The sequence below is a fragment of the Brachycentrus maculatus genome, unplaced genomic scaffold (genome assembly GCF_059751285.1).
Source record: "Brachycentrus maculatus isolate JH-2025_06_01 unplaced genomic scaffold, ASM5975128v1 h1tg000299l, whole genome shotgun sequence".
NCBI classification, from domain to species: domain Eukaryota; kingdom Metazoa; phylum Arthropoda; class Insecta; order Trichoptera; family Brachycentridae; genus Brachycentrus; species Brachycentrus maculatus.
In genome coordinates this window covers 1,400,606-1,425,997 of record NW_028281050.1, presented here as the reverse complement: position 1 = coordinate 1,425,997, position 25,392 = coordinate 1,400,606, and the positions used below count along the sequence as shown (strand labels likewise).

Sequence of the window (25,392 nt, the reverse complement as noted above, 5' to 3'; positions counted from 1 at the left end):
ACCTTGCCTTCATGTAAGTAACGATCAAGATAACACTGCGTCAATACGATGCAGTACCCTACGCACCATTAGGTGCGGACAAGGGTTAATAGTAGTAAATAGAGTTTTGTCCATTAGTAGCAGTTTTTTTTCAGTGGTTTTCTTATCTTTTCTAAGGTTAAGATTTTGATCGAATACATTGGGAATCGATCAATTTAATCACAAAATGACTTGAGTTTAATTTATTTTCAACTTAGAGCAATCGAAATGCCTCCAATATAATTTTAAAATTACGCCTTTTAAAGTTGCCTTCTACCAACCCTGATTTCTCTGGCTGATAAAGTATGCGCTATTATTCTTTTAACAAGCGCACCTACAGAAGACAGAGTGAGGAGTTTGTCCACTATGGAAGGGGATGGCATGACGTAGCAGTATGAATTCAAATTACGCAAATTGCGGCCAGCTCCAAATGACAGAATAATGATTACGCCAGTCGGTAGCTTATAGGGCAAAATAAATCACTGAAACCGACGCGAGGAGCACTTCAAAAGTATTGACCTCTTTCATACCTGCGTACATGCATACTACTCTACAAGGAGAATATTACACGGTAGATGCACACTAGACGCGTTAGGCGCACACTATTCTACAAGATGGATACTACACGGTAGATTCACACTATTCTATAAGACGCACACTAAATGATGGATGTACACTTTTCTACAAGACGCATACTACACGGTAGATTCACACTATTCTACAAGACGCATACTACACGGTAGATTCACACTATTCTACAAGACGCATACTACACTGTGGATTCACACTATTCTACAAGACGCACACTACACAGTAGATTCACACTATTCTCGCATACTAAATGGTAAATGTACACTATACTATAAGACGCATACTACACGGTAGATTCACACTATTCTACAAGACACATACTAAATGGTGGATGTACACTATTATACAAGACGCATACTATACGGTAGATTCACACTATTCTACAAGACGCATACTACACTGTAGATTCACACTATTGTACAAGACGCACACTACACAGTAGATTCACACTATTCTCGCATTCTAAATGGTAGACACATACTATTCTACAAGACGCATACTACTCAGTAGATACATACTATTCATACTAGATGCATACTATGTACACGGTAGAAGAACGCTATACTTCAAGACGCATACTACACAGTAGATGGAATACATTCTACAAAATTCATAGTACATGATAGATACATCTGTTTCATCCAACTTAAATGACAGCACTCATTTTCGAACAAAAACATAAATAATTAAATTGTTTATATATAATGCTACAAATTAAATTATTCCTAATGAGAATATTAAGTCACTAGATACATCTTGATTGTATTCAAACTTTGTTCACATATTCTGGATTGAGCCCCACTTGGGATTTATTTTTATGAGGATTTAATTATGAAGTTAATCAAGATAAGAATAACGAATTGTAAGCATTTACAAAGATTATTATCTGCCATTTTAGCTTTACCAGACTAGTCCAAACAGCTTAAAATAGTAGCAGTTGCAAAAGATTTTTTAACAACTTCTATTTTTCAAAAATCGGGACATAATATTTTCAGAAATATTATATCACTATCCACATTCAATATACAGGAAAGATATTTCAAAATTAAATTATTTTGTAAAAAAAGCTCTGCGTGATATGTTTCTTTGATTGCACCCGTTCGGATACAGCCTTAGTTAATCATATCCTTAAGTTATGTTTGTTATATGAGTATCCTGTATTATTGATCACGATCGAGTGAGGATACCCCCGAGGTAAGAATAATTCTATTAAGTAAAGAGCTTTGGCGTAATCTGATTTTAGTATTCAAGGTGCGATGTATTCTGACGTGGCAGTCCATTTTCAGATAATTATTCACAGAGGCGGACGCGCTACGTTATCTAAGAAAATTCACCAATTCTACCCATTATTGACAACCACAATAATTTTGGACACACTCAAAATGTTGTAAACAATACACTACGTGAGAATATTAATATAATATAACATTGTGAAAATATTAATAAAATATAATATAATTTTTTTTTATTTAAAAAATTATAATACAGGATCGAAAACGCCAAAATACATAAAATAATATCAAACACATGCTACGTTTGATCGAAGGAAATGTTATTATTATATACTAAGGGTCTACAGCCTGCCTGCATCCTCCACAGAGTCGTTAAAAAACAAAGCTTTGAATAAAGAGTATTTTTTTATTAAAAAAAATAATCCGAAAAAACAAAGCTGTATTGATTTTTCCACGTATATTTTATTTGGCCATTAACCGTGTTTTGTTGTTACCGACATCATCAGACTGGTGGTGTCGGTAACGACGAATCCCGGTCGCTGGACAAACAAAATTAATGTGGAAAAAACTATATAGTTGTTATTTCATTATTTAAAATGCAGTTCCACCGAAAAATGTCAGAACAAAACTTAATTATTATAAAATAAAATAAATTGGGTAAATATAATATCGCTCACTCCTTTCAAGAACGTCATAAATAAAAAATCATCAATTTTCAGTTGCGCATGTTTTCGGAATGCCCATAAAATGTTCTATATCCCAGCAAAAGATGCATATTTTAAACTTAATATATACCCGCTAATGGGCAGAAAATGTTGTTATTGCATTTTGAATAAAATGCATTGTATAATTATTTTTAAAAAATACTAAATATTTTTTAAACGGAGAAAAAACCTTCAGTTTTCACCTAAAAAGATCTGTTGCACAATAAAAAGTTCAATAAGTGGCTTGATATTTATTTTCAATACATTGTATAATATTTTTAAACTTTAAAAACGTTTTCTTGAAAAATCAAGGATTTTGATTTATGACGTTCTTGAAATGAGTGAGCGATATATCCACCTGATTATAAAATCATTTCTTCAAGGATTCCAATAAAATTAGAAATATTTGGGAATTAAGCATTTTGATATAAAAAGTAAAAGAAAAAAGAAATAAAAATAATGCATAAGAAATCAAATAAATAAAAAATATTGTTTTATATTATATCCTTAATAGAGTTCAATAAATAAATATTCAACGCAAGTCCCTCTCAAAGCACAAGAGTCGGCTATTTTTTGGAGAACCACAACTTAACCAGAAAAAAATATTTTACAAGTAGAAATATAACATGTTTTAAATATTGAAAGCATTAACTTTGTGGATCATATTGATATATTATTTCGAGAAATAAAAATACTTTGTGTTTTGATCCACTCACATTTTTATTAACCAACTAGTTTCGGCAACAACCTGTTGCCCTCTTCAGGGTTTAATTTATGACAGAAATGTAACAGGTTAAGGTGTTATTTTTTAACAATAAAAAAGAGTTATCATCAAATAAATAATAAGGGTAGGTAGAAACGAAATAGATCGTGTCATCCGGTCACGTGTTCCATGATTGCATGACTTGTGACGGACATGTAACCAATAAATTATTTATTACCAACATGTCTGTCTGTAAAATTAAATTAAAACTAATTTTGTAAAATGTAAGGAGACAGTATTTTAAATTTAATCTTTATAAATGTATCTGAACGATATTTTTTTATTAGAATTTAAATTTAAAGTATTTAAAAAAAACTGATTACCATCGATCAAATATAAAAATTTAATAATTTTTATTTCTAAGGTAATTTATATTTATGGTATGCAGTACTTGGAAATTAGTATTGATGGATTTTTAATAGTTTAAGGGCCTGGAACATTTCTGTGTGGCCCGCAACTTAATTTTCTTTAAAAAGAAAAACAATACTCGTACCGTTAAATGTAACCTGAGTTAAATGTAACCTGAGTTACATTTAACGGTACGAGTATTGTTTTTCTTTTTTTTATAAAACATTGTTTTTGTGCTGCAAAAATGAGTTTTTCTTCGAAATAAATATACAGTTTTGAAAAAAAAGAGTTATTGAAAGGCAAGGAGTTAAAAAAGTATGTTTTTTTCAATACATATGCTTATAAAAATCAAATTCCCACACCTATTCCAAAGATAAAATTATGCGCAGACACGTGTAACGTTTCACACAGCCGATCGCTTACTGAATTGGACTGATTTGAGAGTACCTGCTAAATGAAATTTACTTAATATTTATCTCTTTTGTTCTCTTTTTTTTATTGTTTGTGTTTGAAGATATATTTTTTAAAAAATCTGACTTTATTGAGAGGATGCAAGGATACGTTTACGTATCGGAGATATACTTTTATTTATTTTTCAAACCCTTATCCGCACCCCAATGGTGCATAGGGCACTGCATTATATAAACACAGTGTTATCTTGATCATTAACACACGAAGGAAAGGTGATCAGCCCTCCGCTTCAGGTACCAGCCCAGGGTAATATTGAATAAATATTAGAATGTAAAAATCACTTGTATTTATTTGACCCCCCCCCCCCCCTGGGAATCGAACCCGGGACCTCCAGAACGGTAGCCGAGTGTGCTGACCATTACACTACGGAGGCGGACAAATTTATTTATGAAAAAAAAATCTGCTAAAACCTTGTATGTAACTATAATTATCTTACATAATTACAACGTTGTCGGGTGACCAGTGGCCACCCGTGAGTTGGCAATCTTCCAGCGGTCACATTGTATAATTTCTGATGTCGCTAATAGTAATATGATAGGTACTCGTGTAGTTAGGTAAGGTTATGCCTGATTATAAATTCTTTGTGGTCAGCCATCTTTTCGTCCTTTTGTAACAAATACAAGAGTGAAATAAGAAGTTACTTGTCAGTCTCGGGTCTTACAAAGTCGCCTCGGGGGATGTGATACCAGTAATTGTTTATTAATTTATTTTTACTGGTAGACATAAATAAAAAAAACACCAGTAAAATTACATTATTTATATATTTTGCAATAATTACTGTTGAGTGTAATAATCGGAATATAAAAAAGATCAAGATAAAGAAAATTAATTTAAGAACTCACTCTTTCATATTATTAAATATGTATTTTTAATTAAATAGATTTTTAAATTAACCAAACTTCAAATAGTTTGTAAATCTACTTAATACATTCATTTTTTTATAATTTATAATAATAAACAGATTGGCAGGTAGGTAAATCCCTTTTAAATTTGACTTTTAAACAAAAAAAATCCTTAGTTTACTGATGAGTATTTCTTTTCTTTCAAAATGGTAACAAATTTGATTTTATTATTTATTTATTCGGCATTAACTTTGTGGAATGATTTGTGGATTTTTTTTAAAAAATAACAATTTGCTCACTCCTTTCAACAACGTCAATATCAAAAATCTTCAAATTTTAGTTCTGCATGTGTTCGTAATGCTTTATATACTATATCCCAGCAAAAGCGGCATATTTTTAACTTAATATTTACCCGCTACAGGGCAGAAAGAGTTGTTTTTGTATTTCGAAGAAAAGGTAATGTTTATTTTTTTAAATATACTTAACATTTTTCAAATGTTATTTAAATTTTTCAAATGGAGAAAAAACCTTCAGGTTTTACCTAAAAAGATTTGTTGCACAATAAAAAGCTCAAAAAGTGTCTCGATATTTATTTTTAATACATTTCATTTAAAACATCTCCTGAAAAATCAGGTTTTATTTCATTACACACGACTAGTTTCATAAACCACAGATGTTTTCATCTACAGGTGAATAGTAAAACTAGTATATTGTACAAGAGTTATATTATACAAAAGCAATAAATAAATACTCCGCGCCCTCTAAATCCGCTTAGCAAAACACCGAAGTATCGATGTATCTAATTTGCTCCTAAATGATTTTCTCTAGGCAGACTTCAGAGTCGACATGCTATTATCCAAGATACATTAAGAAGGTATTATATTTCAATTTATCAACCGATGCTCATAATTTGTGATAATTTAATGATACAGAATTCAGTAATTATACCTATATTATTCCCGCTGTATGCAGAGTCGGAGTAATGAATAATAAACGACCATAAATAACTCTATCTGGACCCAGAAATATGGAATGAAATGCCGCCTATTACATGGATAATCTCATACCGGCTTATCTTTGACCTGTGTTTTTTTTTCTATGACTTCCTGCGTTTTTTTTACAAAATATAAACAGAGGTTGCCTTTAACACGAATTGACTACTAAATCTGGTCACGTTTTTTTCTATTTGCAAAACAATTACGGCAAAATAACTCATGATTATCGAATACGTCAATTGTTTTTATACGTGAGCAGTTCTGTATAAGTATATCGCACGAAATTTTAAAATGTATGATGATAACCACAGAGAAAATACAAAGTCTTATTTAAGTAACATGTAAACTAAGTAAGTCCCGTACATGCTCAGACTTCCATATTCTTCTTCATCTATGTATGTTGAAATGTCAAAAAATAATATGAAAATGTAAACTTGTGGAAAATCAAATAATTGAGCAAGTAATGCAATTCAAGTATCTGGGAGTTGTCATACAGGTTTTTTTTTTAAATTTTCTTCAGTATCTGTACCCTGCTTATATATACATGTACATACAAAGTAATTTTACAAATAAGAGATTTTCACATATTAACTACAATGTTTTTAATGATATTTTGTATGGACAATTAAAAAAGCGTAAAGTAGTGCAGTTCTACCATACTTTGGCTCCATATATACAAGGTAAAATAAACGTTTGTACAAGAGAGAAGTTATTACATATAAATTATAACAGAAAAGTGCATTTAATCTGCTCTAAACTAACATTCATTTTCTCCGAGTAAATCTACGTGCTAATACAATACAAGTGAATATAGAGAGCGAAATTATTACATATGTCCAGCGTGTAGCATAACATCTTATAAAGGAAATGAGATTTGACAGTAGGGTTCAATTCAAATGCTCTACACAAACATTTTTTGGCTTTGTCGTAAGTTTCTAGTGCTGTTGAAGTATCAGTAGGACTAGCAACCTCTATTATGAGACACTAAGACAGGTCAATAAAGCTCTAATACCGGGTGCTGGAGAAAAAAAAATTGGAAGAATAAGTACCTACATGATATTGAAGGTAAATTTTGTTTGAACGTAATGGCAGCGTCATCTCTTAAACGTAATAGCAATAATAATCATTGCTCGTGGCGGACAGTGTGCTTCGTGACAGCTGCTAAAATATTGTTAACCCACAAGCATTGTGAAATTAAATAAAGAAAAACCAGCCTATGACGGTCGTGAACCCCGTGAATGCCTAGACTTCTCTATATTCGTCTTCATCTATGTACATATGTTGAAACGTCAAAAATAATATGAAAAAAAAATCCTAATTGAAGATATTCCTGATTTGTGAACAAGTATTTGGACACATCCCAAATATTGTAAATAAATAAAGAAATGTGCGTTTTCTCTTTTCATTCTTCTCCATTTAACCAGATTTAGCCACAACAACGCGTGGCCGGAGCCAGCCGGTATTAAATAAATAATCGTATAGTAAAATGTAAAAAATAAAACGAGGATTACTGAACAGAATACGAAATGTTTTTTATGCCTTTTACCAGTACTTCGCCTAAGGAGTTTTATAAATAATCACCTATGCGTGCGTCGCCATAAACTGAAAACCACGTTCACCCTCATAATATTATAACAATATTAATTTTACAATACCGCAACCGCAGCAATGTTTTAACGATTCCCATTTTGCGATGTTTCATGCTTTCAGTTGTAACAATAGAATCAGTGTAAGTGTACATTACAATAGTTTGTTTCAACGCATTTAAAACCCCTATATGTATACCACCATACTTGTTTTCAACAACTCTACGCAACCAACAATTTAAAATATTTATTTCTCCTTTAAAAACGTATTCTTGAAACAGAATACCAATGAAGTACATATGTGGTTATGAATGTAAATGTGAAAATATTTTATAGTTCACATTTGATAATATCCGTTTTTGTTTTTAGTTTCTTTGAAATGAAAAAAGAAAAGTTAAAATTCAGATTTTAGTATTACTTTAACCTTGCTACTAAACAAATCATTGAGCTTTAATATATTGCATGTCTGCTTCTAAAGTGTACTGATGAGCGCGTTTGCTTATCGTATTTCGAAAACGTTTCGAGCTCATCATATAATACCAACAAAATATTTTATTTTAAAATAATGAATGGCATTAAAAAAATATGTTATAAAAATCTACCGACCCAAGACATTTTTTGACTATGGGAGCTATTTTTCGTTCTGCAATGGTTGTAATGTTTTACAAACATTTAAAGTGAAACTCAGTTAATCTCCTTGATATTATGGAAATTGTTAGTAGACTTTTTGCAGCTCTAAGATTTGTTTAATGGCTAAAGCTTGACTAAGCCGTGGGTGCTTAGTCAGCCGCATTTTGTAGACAAGTACGTAATATTGAATACGATAAAAATAATGACAACAAAAAATTAAATGTTTTAAGTAATATTAATTAGAGATGATATGAGAAGATCAGTTTTCTGGTAATCTCAACATTGCGTTCCACTGCCACATATCCAATATCCATTCGTGCTTCACAAACAGTTTTATGTTAAGATTCGAGCTTTTTATCAACCTCTTTCGAAAGCCTGCCACTGTATTTCTTATTAGCTCATCCCAGTGTGGTATGTTTTCTGAATCAAGCATAATATTTATGATATTAATATTAATTAACTTATTTTTTTCAACAGCGTCATATATCAAAAATCTTCAAATTTCAGTTCTGTATGTTTTCAGAATGCCCAGAAAATGTACTATATCCCAGCAAAAGCGGCATATTTTTAACTTAATATTTACCCGCTACAAGGCAGAAAGAGTTGTTTTGTATTTCGAAGAAAATGTATTGTTAAATTATTTTTTAAATACACTTCAAATTTCCAAATGGAGAAAATAAAAGATAAAACTCTACCGAAAGCCTGCCACTGTATTTCTTATTAGCTCATCCCAGTGTGGTATGTTTTCTAAATCAAGCATAATATTTATGATATTAATATTAATTAACTTATTTTTTTCACAAAATATACTTTTTTCAAAGCTCTCCTGTATAATTGGATGAAAATTTCATTTTCAAAATAAATAATTCAAATAGTATTTTAGTATACAGTGTCTGTGGGAATCTACATACTATACATTTCATTTTCAAATGGGTAAGAAAACCACATTTAATCTCCATACACATGAAGTAAGTTGAAATGGTTGTGCCAGGATATTTTATGACCATAATTTAATTTGCTTAGTTAAGCTTTCGAACTGACCATTATTTCTGTGGTAAGGAAAGATTTATGGCGAGCAGCTAGAATATGCACTTTCATGGCAACTATAAACTATGTATTTCTTTTAAGTTTTATATAAGTATTGATTTTATAGCCAGTTAATTGGATGAACCCTTATAATTTTAATATTTATTAGTATGCGTTCTGACTAGATGACTGCTATTTTATATTCCACTTGAAGCTAAAGCCTGTAGATGCCAAGAAACTGAGTTCTTTATAATATTTTTATTTTTTATTCGGACTATCCTCAAGTCTTAATCCAATATTTTTTCTTCTTCCTCATATTCAAACCCTTATCCGGACACGATGGTGCGTAAATAAATGCAATGTTATCTTGATCGTTAACACATGAACGAAAGGTGATCAGCCCTCCGCTTCAGGTACCAGTCCAGGGTAATATTGAATAAATATTAGAGTGAAAAATCACTTACACTCACATATCCCCCTCTTCAAGGAATCGAACCCGGGACCTACAGTACGATAGCCGAGCGTGCGGACCGTTACACTACGGAGGCGAACAAAATATTTTTTTGAGTAGGTAAGGTATACTTTGAGAAAAACAAGAGAAGAAAATAAAATGAACCTATAAATTTTAAATGAAAACAAAAATATTGATTTAAATGCGTTTGATACGATACATCTATCTATATTTTAAAATGTAAATGTTCCATTGTTCAAAATCTGAAATATCTTACAGTTATTTACCAATTGCTCTGAAATTTTGACACAATGTTGCCTTGCGCGTGTGAGAGGCAAAAACATGCTTTAACAAATACATTTTTTTTGTACAAGTCCCACCACAGATTTTAAGAAAAAACGGTATTTACCAAGTAAAAATTAAATTCAAAATCGATAATTTCATACTGATGAGTTTTTCCATTTCCGAATGCACTTCTTCGTCTTTTTTTAATACAAGTACATATTTATTTAAATAAATGTCTGTATTTGTTATATATATTTGTCTAGATTAAACCTGAAAGCAGAACACCCTAGGGATATGAAATTTTCTCCGATCGACCGGTCGCGAATTTCTAAGTCAATGCACGTATTCACATCATGTTCTTCAATATAATTTTGTTATTTTAAACGTGGTGAAATTCCATATCATTTTGACAGATGTTGTTCGAACTTTTTTGGTAATTAAATATATGGCAATATAGGTACAGAAATACTGATACCATAGTGTCTTCTTTACGCATTAAAATAAGTGTACTAGCAATCTCTAGGGTACTCGAAGCTGCATACTTTTACTCGTACTAGCCTCTATCACTTGGAGACTGAAAAGGAGTACGCTCCTTTGAAAATAAAATAGGAGTAGGTACGTACATACAAACCAAATTTCAGATTAAAAGTATATTAATTTTTTAATATACTTTCGTGTACCTTCGTAGTGTGGTGGTAAACGCGTTTAGCTCCATAGTTAAGGACAAGGATTCCCAGAGGAATAAAATACAATTATTATAAATAAATAAAAATATTTTTGCACTCTAATATGTATTCAATATAACCCAGAAGCAATCAATTAACCTTAATATAAATAACGATAAACATAGCATTACACCAATCTGTGTGTGTCCTGCAGTGCAGTGCCCTATGCACCATTAGATGCTGATGAGGGTAAGAAGAAGACTTTGTTAACTATTTTTTCTTACGAGGATTCATTTATTGGTACGAAGCAAAACTTCCAGCCTACCAAAAACAGACCATTAAAGCGGGATTATCGATAGCCAGCAACAATTTTCATTAAACCCAGGGGGCATTTAACATAATTGTATTTTTTGCTTAAAACACCGTTTTTATAAAGAAAAGAAAAGAGTCCTCGGAAGGTAAGGAGTTTAAAAAATTATGAAAATATTATTTCAATAAATAAATACTTTCAAAAATCCAATTACAATATGTGTATACTCTTTTTTTTTAAATATGCGTGGACACACTTCGCTCACTCCTTTCAAGAACGTCATAAATCAATAGAACTTGATTTTTCAGGAGATCGTTTTTAAAGTTTAAGAATATAATGAAATATATTAAAGATAAATATCAAGCCACTTATTGAACTTATTACTGTGCAACAGATCTTTTTAGGTAAAACCTGAAGGTTTTTTCTCCATTTGAAAAATATTTCGTATATTTAAAAAATAACTAAACAATATCTTTTCTTCAAAATGCAAAAACATCACTTTCTGCCCTTTAGGTGGTAAATTTTAAGTTAAAAATATGCCTCTTTTGCTGGGATAAAGTACATTTTCTGGGCATTCCGAGAACACGCACAACTGAAAATTGTCGATTTTTGATTTATGACGTTCTTGAAAAGAGTGAGTTTTGGTAGTGTGAACCGTATATTTGAGAGTACACCCTTAATGCTATGTTGTCAAGTTTTAAATCACAAATTGAGATTAAATTCAACTGAATTCGTAATTCATTTGTTGCCGTGGGCGAAAACCGAGAGCTCGCTGTATTAATATTAATGTGAACGAAATGATTCGTTGCTTCCGACTCCATCTTAGTCAAACAAAACGAGAACGGTGAAGTTTGCAAGTGCTCATTAGTATTTCGAGAATGCATTTTACTCCGCTGCATTGTACTGGTAGCTACATTGCAACATATAGAGACATAGAGTGTAGAACTATCTCTCCCCGTTTGTATTCGCAAACGAAACTAAATGTTTTCTAGTTGGCACAGGGTAGATCGAAAACATTTTGTATTTAAATTAAGTTTTTTGTATTTTGTATTAACTAACTATACTTAGAAACCCATACCCTTATACCCTGTACTATGACTATTTATTTTGTATACCCACACACAGGCCAGGCCTTTGTGGGATCTTTTTTGTATTCATTTTTATTTTTTATAAATATTTTTTGTTTTTGAATTTATGTAATGCAAAAGAATTTTAAATAAAGAAAAAAAATAAAAAAATAAAAATTTATACAAATATAAAAAAAACGTAAAAGATTATATGGTTAAAAAAAAATTGATTTAATTTCTATTTCTGATTTTGATCGACCATCCTGAGTAATTTTGTTGTTCAGATAAACAAATTCCTTTACAATGTTTTGAGTGTGTCCAAATCTGGATTATCTCCAATTAGGAGTTTAGGAAATAAGATGAACATGGAAGTATATACATTTTTTATAGTCTCGTTTAAACGTCTAACATTTACCAATTCTACCCATGATTGACAACCACACTACTCAAATTCTTGGAACTTCTATGTATATGCTTCAACTTCGAAATTTATTGCTTGAATCACTAGAATTTCACTTGAGACATTATATTGGTGAGATGAGATGTCAAAAAATAATTTGGAAAAAAAGTCCCAAAATTGGAGATTATCCAGATTTGTGAACAAGTATTTGGACACACTCAAAATGCTCTAAATATTAATATTGTTTTTATGACATAATTTATAGCCACCCGTTACTCTGAAAAGAGAGTAAAGTACTTATGCAGCTACTATTCCGGTTTACTAATATACCCGCTTTTTATGAGAAAAGTAAATCTGATAAAACGGTAAGTTACCGCCGCTGTTTATTAAACAGAAACAACTTTTACCGCTACGGCAACTAATTGAATTAGTGAAAACAATATCGTGGCTAATAAGGGAGTCACTTACCGCCGTATTATCCGTATAAAACTATCCGGTTTGTCTCGGACGATTAATTAAACGTACAATAAATAATTTTTGCCGGCAATAGATTGGAATTTGTAGTCATTATTATGTAGCCCATGCTTAACGCAGCTACGTAAATCTAATTATTGATAAGTATTAATTAATTAAACATGCGTAGTATTAGAGACGATGAGATAATTTTATATTCTTAGTGGAATTCTTCATTAGGTTTGGCGATTAATTTTTGCTTCAAGAAAACTAGCGGCTCTATCAAACGCACATCCTATTATCAAACGACTAATGCCATTTTTCGTGCTGTGGTTTTTTTCTATTTACTATTGGTTAAGAACCGAAAAAGGTAGATCTTTCTTCTTCTTCTTCTTCTTCTTCTTTATGAGCCCTCTGACCTCCACTGCTGGATATAGGCCTCATCCCCTTCTTTCCATTTCTTCCGGTTGGTTGCTGCTTGCAGCCAGTTTTCACCCCCCACAGCGACAATGTCGTCAGACCATCTCTTTTGGGGTCTTCCGACACCTCTTTTGTTGTAGAATTCTTGGGGTCCTCTTGCAAGACAGACAAAACATATTGCTAGACTGGACCCCGCAAGATGGACCCCAAGAAAAAGGTAGATGAATATTAATAACTGAGTTTTCAAAATAATAATTATTACAAAACTTTTTAATGATACGTATAACATAACCATATTGTTTGACAGGTTCGTGAAGTGAGTAAATACACCATGAACAATATTCTAGAAGTAAATACTTTTTTACTCCTATTCGCACCCAAATGGTGCATTGAGCACTGCATCGGATCGACCCGGTAATAACTAAAAAGTCAATTTCTCGGAGATAGAGTTAATACTATTAACAACATTTTGATTGTGTCCAAATATTTGTTCATAAAATCTGGATAATCTTCAATTACAGGAGTTATTTTCATATTATTTTTTGGACCTCACATACTAATGAAAGAGTTTCTGCTTGATAAAAAGCTTCTTTTCATTTCACCAACAGATGTCTCTCGTGTAGTTCTAGTGATTCAAGAATAATATCTAAAAATTGGTTCATGTATATAGAACTTTCAAGAATTTGAGTAGCGTGGTTGTCAATAATGGGTAGAATTGGTGAATGTTACACGTGTGTAAAGTGATCACTTAAACCAGCTTATGACGGTCGTCAGCCCCGTAAATGCCCAGACTTCCATATTCTTCTTCATCTTTGATGAGATGTCAAAAAATAATATTAATTCTTTTTTAAAACCCTTTTCCGCACCGCAATGGTGCGTAGGGCACTGCATCATATAAACGCAGTGTTATCTTGATCGCTAACACAAGAAGGAAAGGTGATCAGCCCTCCGCTTCAGGTACCAGTCCAGGGTAATATTGAATAAATATTAGAGTGAAAAAATCATTTATATTTATTTGACCCCCCCTAGGAATAGAACCCGGGACCTCCAGTACGGCAGCCGAGCGTGCTGACCATTATTACACTACGGAAGCGGACATAAATTAATACTACAATATTATATTATTTAAATTTCCAATGTAGTATGTATTTTAAGTGACATGATTTTTCATATTATAAGTGGCAGACTTACAGACAAACCATTTTTCCAACTGAACAATTGCTTCATCTAGATCTAATTAAAACAATCCTCTTTGCCAATATTGAGACATTACTAACATCTTTTAGTTCAAGTTTCAATTCCGAAGTAATTGTTTCTCCAGTTAATTATTCGAGCGATTTCCAATGGTCGTGTACTTCAGTAATAAAATAATTAAATAAATAAATGTAATTAATTACTCGCCACGAACCTGCAACATATTACACTCCATATGGAATCCTACAAATGCGAGCGTTACAGATATCCTTATCGTCCCCGGGGATACCTTCCTACTAATTACTAATTACTTTTACTAGAAATGTAGACCGGACTGTTCAGTTTGCCATCAGATAAATAAGAAATACTGGCATCCTTCCAGGACACTGCGTTTCCTGCTGCAAAAAAGGTAAAATACCTTACGTGTTATAAAGAATACCTAACACGTAAATTAATTCTTTAGAAATACTTAATCCTTAAACACATTTTAAGGGTGTAAGATATACCCATTAAAAGACCATACGACATTATTTCTTCGTAGTAATACCAAATCCTAAAGAAGGATGAAAGTAGACTGAATGCAGTCGAAATGCGACCTCTCAGAAGAATGTGCGACAAAACGATGTATGATAGATGTGCGAATAGTGAAATAAGGAAGGAATGCAAAGCTGAGATAAGCACTATCGATAAAATTAAGAAAGGTGTGTTGAGATGGTTTGGACATGTGGAACGAATGAGTGACGAAAGAACGGTAAAACAAATTTATGAGGCGAATGTTAGTGGGAAAAGAAGCAGAGGAAGACCGAGAAAAACATGGCACGATCAGGTATGCCAAATACTTGAAAGTGGTCAGGTTAGGAGTCGTAACAATCGGGGGGTATGTATGAGGAGATGCATGAACGTGGAAGAGGCGAAGAATGTTTGCAAGGACAGAGTGGTGTGGCGCTCTATTCTCTCTGCCTACCCCTACGGGGAAGTGGCGTGATGGTTAGTTAGTTAATTTGTTAGTTAGTAATACCAAATATAGTAGGTCTTCACATATTCTACTTTTTTTTTATTAAGAGCATCGCCTCATGGTATTTTCAAAGATATATTTTACCAACCACCTCTTACATTTATTTTCATTACCATTCCTATTCCAACCCTTATCCCCACCAAATGGTGCATAGGGCACTGCATCGTATCGACGCAATGTTATTTTGATCCTGAATCGAACTAAAGCATGGTAATCAGGCCTACGCTTCTTGTACCATTCCAGGGTGATATTAAATAAATATGAGAATCACACATGTTTATCCCCCCCCCCCCAAGGAATTGAACCGGGGACCTCCAGCACGGTAGCCAGACGCGCTTACCACTACACTACGGAGGCGGATAATAAAATTAGAATCCAAAGAATATACAACAAATTTGGTTATCGTAAATAAAATTCCAGCCAGCAAAACACTAGTAGGTATTATTATGTGATATAAAAAAAAAACATTAATTATCTCTTAATATATATTGAGGTAACTTAAGTTGCTCTTTTTACCAACTCTTTTTCATATTTATTAAATTTATAAAACCACTTAATTTATTATCATGAATGATAGTTCAGACTCAACGCACTTGTATTATTTTTTTATTTTTCTAGATAATTCAAATTATAGTAATACCTACCATATTTTCAGTTCTAAAGTGCTAAAGTTGTACTTTTTACTACAGTCAATTTCTACATTTATAAAGACAAGTATATTTACCATCGTGAATGATGTATTTTTTTTTTAAATAAACTAATATTTTAAATCGTATCACTATTTTGAGGTATGTTTTGTACTTCTTACTAAACCATTTTTCTTCATATTTCCTTCTTCCAATTTTATTCAGTAAAAGTATCGTTTTGGATCAACATACAAATAAAGATGGAACAGGTCTCTTTATGTTTATACCGTAGCTTACTTTTTTATTCCTTGTACTTCCGGTTAGCCAAATTAAGTGAAGATCTGCGACAGAAGACGCTGATTATTTTATTTTAAATAATTTCATTATAATACCGTTGGTTGTTTTCTCAATTTACAGTTTTTATTGTAAAAACTTCCTCTATAAAAATATTATTTTGATTGTTCTTATTACTGAGTATTTGTGGAATATCTTACTTTGTTTATACGTTTATTTAACGGTATACATAAATAAGAAATACAAGACTAGTTTTCTAATATGTTAATTCCGTGGGTTTTTCTCTCATTCTCCATACCCTTGTCCACACCTAATGGTGCATAGGGCATTGTACCGTATCAAAACAGTGTTATTTTTATCATCAATTATATGAAGGCAAGGTGATCAGATCCCGCGTTCCTTGTTCCAGTCCAGGGTGATATTAAATAAATATGTCAGTAGAAATTACTTAAATTTATTTTAACCCCCCGGGAATCGAACTTGGAACGACTAATGCGGTAGATAAACGCGCAAACCACTATACTATGAGAGCGGATAAAACAAAAAAAACTTTTCATACTTTCTTCGTAATCGTCAAATGCAACAAGTTTTTACTATCACTTTTTTATTTGAAAAACATATCTTGAAAACCCAATACTTTTGTGGAAACCAAAGAAAAAAAATATGTCCAGAAAAGCTTGTGCTTTTTGCGGTTTTATGATGTGAACAAATCATTAAAAATTCCTTAAACGCTTGCTTAACACTTATTTTATCTTATTAATATAAACACGACTAGTTTCGAGAATATCTGTAATTCTCGAATTTAGTCGTGTTTACATTAATAAACTCAAAGGTGGTCTTATACAATGCTTTATTTTTAAACAAAGTTGTAATTAGAATCAAAGGGTATTTATTTATCCTAAGCAATTATTTCCCAGGAAAAATATTGGTGCTGATTTATTATTTTTACTAGCTTGTAATTCATATTTATTTGGCGCTCGTTTTATACTGGCCGAAGAAAATTAGTGGTTCTCGAGAATATTTTCAATCAAGTACTGAGTTGAGTGTCGATTACCGGAAACATTAAACCGGAAAGGTATCAAATAATTACACACACACATTTATACCATACATACATTTTACGTATATTTATGTTTGCGCTTATATATGGTTTATTAATGGAAAATGTGGAGCGGTGAAACAAGATGGTGCTTTGAGATAAAAATCTCCATCACCTTCATGATTCGAATTCAAACATGATGGCGTAATTATTCTTTTATATCACAATTTTACCATCAACATGTTTTTATGGCAATGGGAAAAGATGTAACCATAAAAAGTAATGTATAGTACATGTTTCTACAAAAATAATTATTCGAAAAGTTGATTAAAATTGTGAATCAGACATTATTCTTAAATATTTGGTATTCTCAAACAATACACCTACATTATTTTATTTTTTAAAAATGCGCCGTCTATACGCGTATTCACAAATCCTGTTAATGTGGACCTTGTAGCGAAATATGCCTTTAAAAAAAATAACTCAATCCTCATCCCTTATATCCTACCCACATTTAATAAAACCATTTTTAATGGTAATTTACATGTTAATCCCATGTACTTTTTAAAAAATTGTTTTTTGTTTTATTTTAAGAAAAACCAATAATGGTCTATAACCTATCTTTGTATCTAACTATATACATTATTTTTGACATCTCAGCATAGATGAAGAAGAATATAAAAGTCTGGGCATCAAGGGGCTTACGACCGTTATAAGCTGGTTTATAAGAGATTTACGCCTGTAACATTCACCAATTCTACCCATGATTGACTTTTCAACTCAAATTCACTACTCGCTCTAAGACAATACTCATATTCCTGGAACTTTTAGATGTATTGACCAAACTCGAAACACAGTGTTTGACTTCACTAGAACTTCACTAGAGACATCTATGGTGGGATGAGGGAAGTTTTTTATTGAGCAGAAACTTTTTCATTTGTATGTGAGGTCCGAATCCTGGATCATATTCACATGCTTCAGAAACGCTTCAGAAAATATTATTTTCATTTATTTTTTAAGCTTATTATTTTACTTGTTAATTTTTGTATAAAATTTTGAGTGTGTCCAAATACTAGTTCACAAATATGGATTATCTCCAATAGGAGTTATTTTTACATGTAAAAACTAACTCCTGATTGGAAATAATCCAGATTTGTAAACAAGTATTTGGATACTCTCACTTTTAGACAAATAAAACAACATAAAAATTCGAGTGCAATACATTGCGAAAGAAATAGTAAATTTAATTCATTTAATCACATAAGTGAGTGGTTGAAACAAAAGGAGAGGGACTTTTTATGTTTTACATTTTTTTCTATTCACGTTAAATGAAAATTGCTTTGAGAACTTCACCATTCCGCGTCATGGAATCGGTTGAGATGGCCACAGTTTACGCATGCCATATCCCTTGCAATCACCACAATATAGATATGAATCTTGATGCGATGAACGTAGCTTGATACCTCGTGATACTGGTTTGATGCTCTGCGGATATGTGCATTGTACCTCCATATGTACATACATATAAATAATAATTACAAGTCAATCACCAGTAACAGAAAATTAATTCTCAGTGAAAGTTTTAAAATTGAACTGACAATCAACCTTAAGGGTCAGTGACAGCCGAGCGATAGTGTAAACACGAATGGGTATAAAATATCATAATTTATTAAAAACGTAAATGAAATTCATTTCCTATGTAATCTTCCTGTTTTTACTACTAGATTATACTTATCCGGTAGTCTATTTGTTTCATTCGTTGCGGTAATCAAGAAAATCAATCAAAAAGATTTTTTCCTGAAATATACAAAAATAAATAAATTAAAAAAACTCCTAAATGGATATAATCCAAATATATGAACAAGTATTTGGACACACAAAATGTTGTAAATAAATTAACTGATCAAATTATTTTTTTAAATTTAAATCCCTTACCGCACCCCAATGGTGCATAGGGCACTGCTTCATATAAACGCAGTGTTATCTCGATCGATTACACATGAAGGAAAGGTGATCAGCCCTCCACTTCAGGTACCAGTCCAGTGTAATATTGAATAAATATTAGAGTGAAAAAATCACTTTTATTTATTAAACCCTCCTGGGAATCGAACCCAAGACCTCCAGAACGGTAGGCGAGCATGCTGACCATTACACTACGGAGGCGGACAAATAAAAATTCAAAATCATGTTTTCAGGCGTTTTTCAAGTATGTGGATTATTTTTATTTATTTTATTTTATTTGTTCGGGAGTTGTACAGCTTTACATATAAAAAAGTATATAATAAACAATACTTACATTAACAATAATAAACATTACATTACATTAGCAAAAATAGTTACATCTAAAAAATAAAGCCACTTAAACAATTCCACATGTATATTAGGACCCTCACACAAGAATGGAAAGAGTCTGTGCTTAATAAAAGCTTCTCATCCCACATAGATGGTTATTGTGAACTCGCGCATACTGTGTTGCGAGTTCGATCAATATATCTAAAAGTTTCAAGAATTTGAGTAGTGCGGTTGTAAATCATGGGTAGAATTGGTGAACGTTACACGTGTGTAAAATGCCTTTGACGGTCGTAAGCCCTGTAAATGCCCAGACTTCCACATTCTTCTTCATCTATGTTGAGATGTCAAAAAATAATGTCAAGACTTTCGAATTACCACCAAGACGTCACACCTGACATTGGAAACTCCTTGTTTCACTTTACAAAAACAACCTTTTTTGTAAAAATAATTTCTTACATATACCACCTATTCAAAAACATCTGTCTATTCAAACCCTGTTATCATTTATTTGTATAACCCATTTAGTAGCTAATAGGATTGACCAAAAACACGTCAATCAATAATCCAATTACAACATGGGTTTCGACTTGGACTAAAACGTCTTGTCAGACCCGAGGACTGTCTAGTAAAATCTAGAAACATTTTTGACTTCAACACTTCTGGATCATTAGTATGATTCATTAAACATTACAAAACGAAATCAGAAACATGGGTCCATATTTTTTTAATTCGTGATATTTTGACTGATAAAATATATATAATCGGTTGAATTTTTGTAGTAAAAATAGCATATTGATACCTTTAACTTGATGTTTTATTTATTTTTTTAACTTTTTATGAATAACTACAGTAAAACATTATTCGATTGTAATCCTCGTTGCAAATCAATTACCACGAAATGGAGAAAGCTATTTTGTTACTTGCACAATGGTGCAAGAAATATTTCAATTCGTTGAATTTTTTAAACATTTACTCAGAATTATAAAGAAGAGTCGATAATTTTATTAATATAATTGAATATAAGGAAACCTAATCTAACCTAAAACAATAAAAAGCGATCGTTGTTTTCTGACATTTTAAAAATAATATACATTACTGTCCACTAACTTTGCACGTTCGTTCATTTTTATTTTATTTAAAATAAAACTTATCATTCTTTCAATTGTTACAGATGAAAATGGGAAACAAAAAGCTGGGGGTCTTCCTCTTCGTAACGCTTCTTTCTTCAACAACAGCAGCGCCGTTCTTCGAACGATTAAGGAGATCGATTGATGATGCATCTCAAAAATTATCTGAGACAGAAGACCAACAACTCCGAGAAGCCAAATCGTACCAGTTGTTCAACTCTGCTGCTGAGGGGACGGAGGATGATCAAGGTTCGAGAAAACCGTCGAAGAGAGGAAGGCAAAACAAGGCTTTGGGGTATTATGATTATTTGCCCCAGTTTCTTTCGAGCGGTTTTGATTACAATGGAGATGAAGAATTGACGTTTGGAGGTAACGATGATGAAGAAGAAGACGATCGATCAAGAGCCGCTCCATCAAGAAGGAAGCAAAACCCGTACAAGAATGTAGGAAACCCTAATTCGTTGACTTACGATAATTCTCCAATTTATTACATCAGACTTCCTCCTACTCCTTACATGTTCGTTCCCGGTGTAGGATACATATCTCAGCCTCCGTCCCTCGGTCCTCCGGTTCCTCCGCCAGTGAATCCCTTCATCAACGTACCGATCGACTTCGTCTCCAATGGAAAACCGACAAATGTCTACCAGTGGAGCGGCGCACCCACATACCAAGCCCCGATTGATCCTTATGCCCAGATTTATACAAGACCTGTCACCAGACCTCAACGGCCAAACGATTTTGGATATCAAAGACCGACTCAAACCAAAAAACCGTCGGATTCTAAGGTCACAAACTTGAAGAAAGGTCCTTACGCCTTCAATGGAAAGCCGCATGACGTATTCTTGCTTAGAGATTCGTACAACGCATTATACTCCGACGCACTTCAAAACTTCTATCCTTAATTAATTAAAATGTAGGAAAAATAGAGTCTAATCAATACAATTGTTAAGGCTGATTAGGTGATGATACCAGAAGAGACGATAAATATTAAAAGTTTTTAAATAAATTTGTTAAAAGTGACATTTTATGAATGGTCAGTGATCTTCAAATACTTGGAAGAGACAGTATGAACCAATGTTTTTTTTTAAACAATTTTTATTCTTGAAACCTTTATTATTTAAATTACCCTTTCTTTCAAAACAAACAAGTTTTCATTTAATGCAGTATTTCAAAATAACAACTACTTAATTTCACAAAATTTAGGCCTCAACTATGATCCAAACAGTCTAGTCAGGGCCTGACGCTATTATGGATTCACTTAGCACAACCAGACACTTGCTCACAAGGAAAGGGAGAATAACATACTCGTATTAATTTACAAACTTGTATATATATTTCCATCCCTTTTCAGAAAGTGACAGGGCACTAGATCCCGTCAATTCGGTGCTCCATCTGGAGCTGTTTAAATGAAAAAAAACCTACATTGAATATAGGATTATACTTTATTGGCGCGAGTTATTATAGATATGGCACCCAATTTTCATTTATATCAAAACCAAACATGCATACACCCAACTATGGTGCTTTATCGATTTAAAACATTTTGAGTGGGTCCAAATACTTGTTCACAAAATCTGGATTATATCCAATTACAGATGCCCAGACTTCCATATTCTTCATCATCTTTGATGAGATGTCAAAAAACTACCAAGGAAATTTTCTCAAAATATAAATTTTCTGAAAAACTGAAAAGAACCAAAAAAAAGATTTTAAACGCTGTGACGAAAATCTACAACATGACTTTATTGAGAGTACTGTACTTTTGGACTATAGTTGAGTGTAATCGCTTTATTTTAAAACATTATTATTATTGTTATACTACCTTTGCTAATTAAGTTAAAAATTTATTGAAAAAAATTGACGTGTTCATTATGCATGAGTTGAGCTTGTATTTACATGAAAACTGATAGTATCACTACTACGTATAATAAATTTATTTTATTATTATTTTAAGATATATCACATTAAATTTAATTACTATAGCATGCGTTCAATGGAGATTATTTATGCTAATTATTATTTTGATGATTTTGATAAACATTTTATTTTATTATCATATTCGACTGGCTTATAATACGTTGTGGTCACTTACAAAATGCACCTATCTCCGATGTTACGAAGATCATCCATTTTTACATTGGAAATTGTTTATTGTATTAACCACACGTACAATACATATAAAAATAAATTTCTAGAGTATAATTTTCAACATTATCAACTTTTATCGTTTTATCCTTTTCTTAGACATAAAACATGACTTCATTTCGCCATCTTCTATAAAGAACAAACGTTGATATGTGTGGTTTTTCTTTCAAACTCTTCAGTTATTAGTTAAGTTAACAAAGACTTTTATATACATAAGACATAAGTCTGTGAGTTTTTTTTATTACTTCGCATATTTGGAAACACCAGACAATATTGTTTTCCATTATTATACTTGTTTATAAACCCGTTATATTATTCACTATACTTATATTAAACTTATTCAAATATTCAAATTAATATTCTTAATTAAATAATCATATTATTCCGAACTTCATATTCCCATCTCAATAACTCTTAATGCAGGAAATTTCTAGCAGTTGTGAACAAAAATTGCAAAATGGACTATGATAATGTTTTAAATAAAAAAATGGAGATAGCTGCTTCACAACTTTTGTCTACAATTTATAACGACATTATGTGTTAATTTGTTGAATACTACTCCTTTTTGTATTTTATAACGACATAATTAATTATTATTTAAAGACTTGATATTTTATATAAACACGCACTTCCCAAATTCCTATTAATTTATTTTTATTTGTCTATGGCAGTTTCCCGCAAACTTTTTCTATTCAAGGTACACCTACCAAATTAAGAAATTTCAGAGGTGCATATTTACGATATTATGATAACATATTTAACATAACATGTTTAATGCGAAATGTGAGCCTACTTAACTGAGCACAGGCAAACAAAATAGTGTTATTTTCACAAAACTAGACTTTTTCGCGGCACACCAAATAATCACCAAGGTACACCAGTGTGCCACGGCACACACTTTGCGGAACAATGGTCACACCAATTTACTTATATTTGAAGATTATAATAGAAACAAGGTGTAATAATTATATTTGTATGCTTTATAATTACGATAATACCCACTTGTGTAATCTTTTCGTGTAAATAAAAAATGCAAAAACCATTTAAATCTACGATTTTTTTCCGTCAAGAATAAAATATTTTGTTTTTATAAATCAAAATATACATTTTATAACTACAAGATTTATTTAAGTATTAAATAAAGTAAATTAATTAATCACCAATTAAAATTATCGTCTATCTATATTACTCATATATTAATCTTCAACCTAAAATATTTTTAAGTATAATTTTTATTAAATTAAAATTGTTTTGAGTCAGTTCTGTAAATGTATTTAATTTATTTTTATTTTATACAATATTTTGACAAATTCACTTTCAAATGGTTTGTTATTATAACTTTATTGTGTAAGTAGGTAGGTTTTAAAATTGAAAAAAATATCTAGGTATTTAATTTTTTAATTTTTTATTCTGTATTTATTAAGTTTATAAAATTAAGAATGCATATTGTCGATGACACGACCCTAAGTGTCAAATTATAATAACAATTTGATGGACAATAGTTTTATAAATAGTTTTACGGTAGTAAACATGACATCAATATTTTATTAAATATTTCTTAAACACACATATTAAAAAAAATATTGTATACCATAAATAAAATTTATTTATAAGTAGATACATATTTAATATAACACAAGTATGGCAATAAATTTTATATTTATACCTACGTGCACTACTTTATTTTCCCCATCGTTTAACCCTTTTTAAAATTTATTTATTTATGACGACTAGTCGGCTTATTACTGAAAATATCTCAATTTTCCACACAAGAACAAAATATAATTTTAAAATATAATTTTCTTTAAATAAAATTATCACAATAAGCAAAGTAGTTAAAAAAAACAAATACATTTTTCATTTGACGTTCACGTCTTTAATCAATGGTAGATTATGCTGCAAACAAATCTGACTTTTCTTTTCGCTCTGGTTGAACGGAAATTCTTTTCTTTTCATTATTATTTTCCCCAAATAAGAGGGGACATGTAGCGACATTCTTATGAAGTTCGTGGCAGGAATTTTTTATTACGTCTTAATAATACCGAAAGATCGACGCATACATAAAATAGGTACCTATACTTACTTATAAGTATTCAAATTATAAACAAATTCCGCTTCGACGAAGCTACTTCGGTACATTCTCATAGAGACATCTGTTATACAGTAGGAAAAGTAGTAAAATTAAGTATTGAAATGATGTATTGTAAGAATAAAATATGTGTCGGGTTTTTTTGACAAGGTTTGACTTTGATTTAAGTATACTTATGTACAAGCTGTACTTGAACTTTTAATTCGTTCGATTAATCGAAAATAAAAATATAAAAAAACCCATTGAGTTTTAAATAAAATAAAATTATGTTTTTCATTTTTGTGATGTTTTGTGTTTTTATTTCCTTACACCAA

General features: G+C 31.4%; 1 protein-coding gene across 1 annotated transcript in view; it reads left to right on the top strand.

Moving 5' to 3' along the window:
• The window catches only part of LOC148304906 (uncharacterized), a 96,182-nt gene extending 73,633 nt beyond the window's left edge, over positions 1-22,549 (top strand). Inside the window, exon 3 of the mRNA XM_088267579.1 lies at positions 20,889-22,549. Coding sequence (XP_088123705.1) covers positions 20,889-21,746 — 858 coding nt within the window. The 3' untranslated portion in view covers positions 21,747-22,549. The remainder of the gene's footprint in view (positions 1-20,888) is intronic.
• The last annotated feature ends 2,843 nt before the right edge of the window (positions 22,550-25,392 follow it).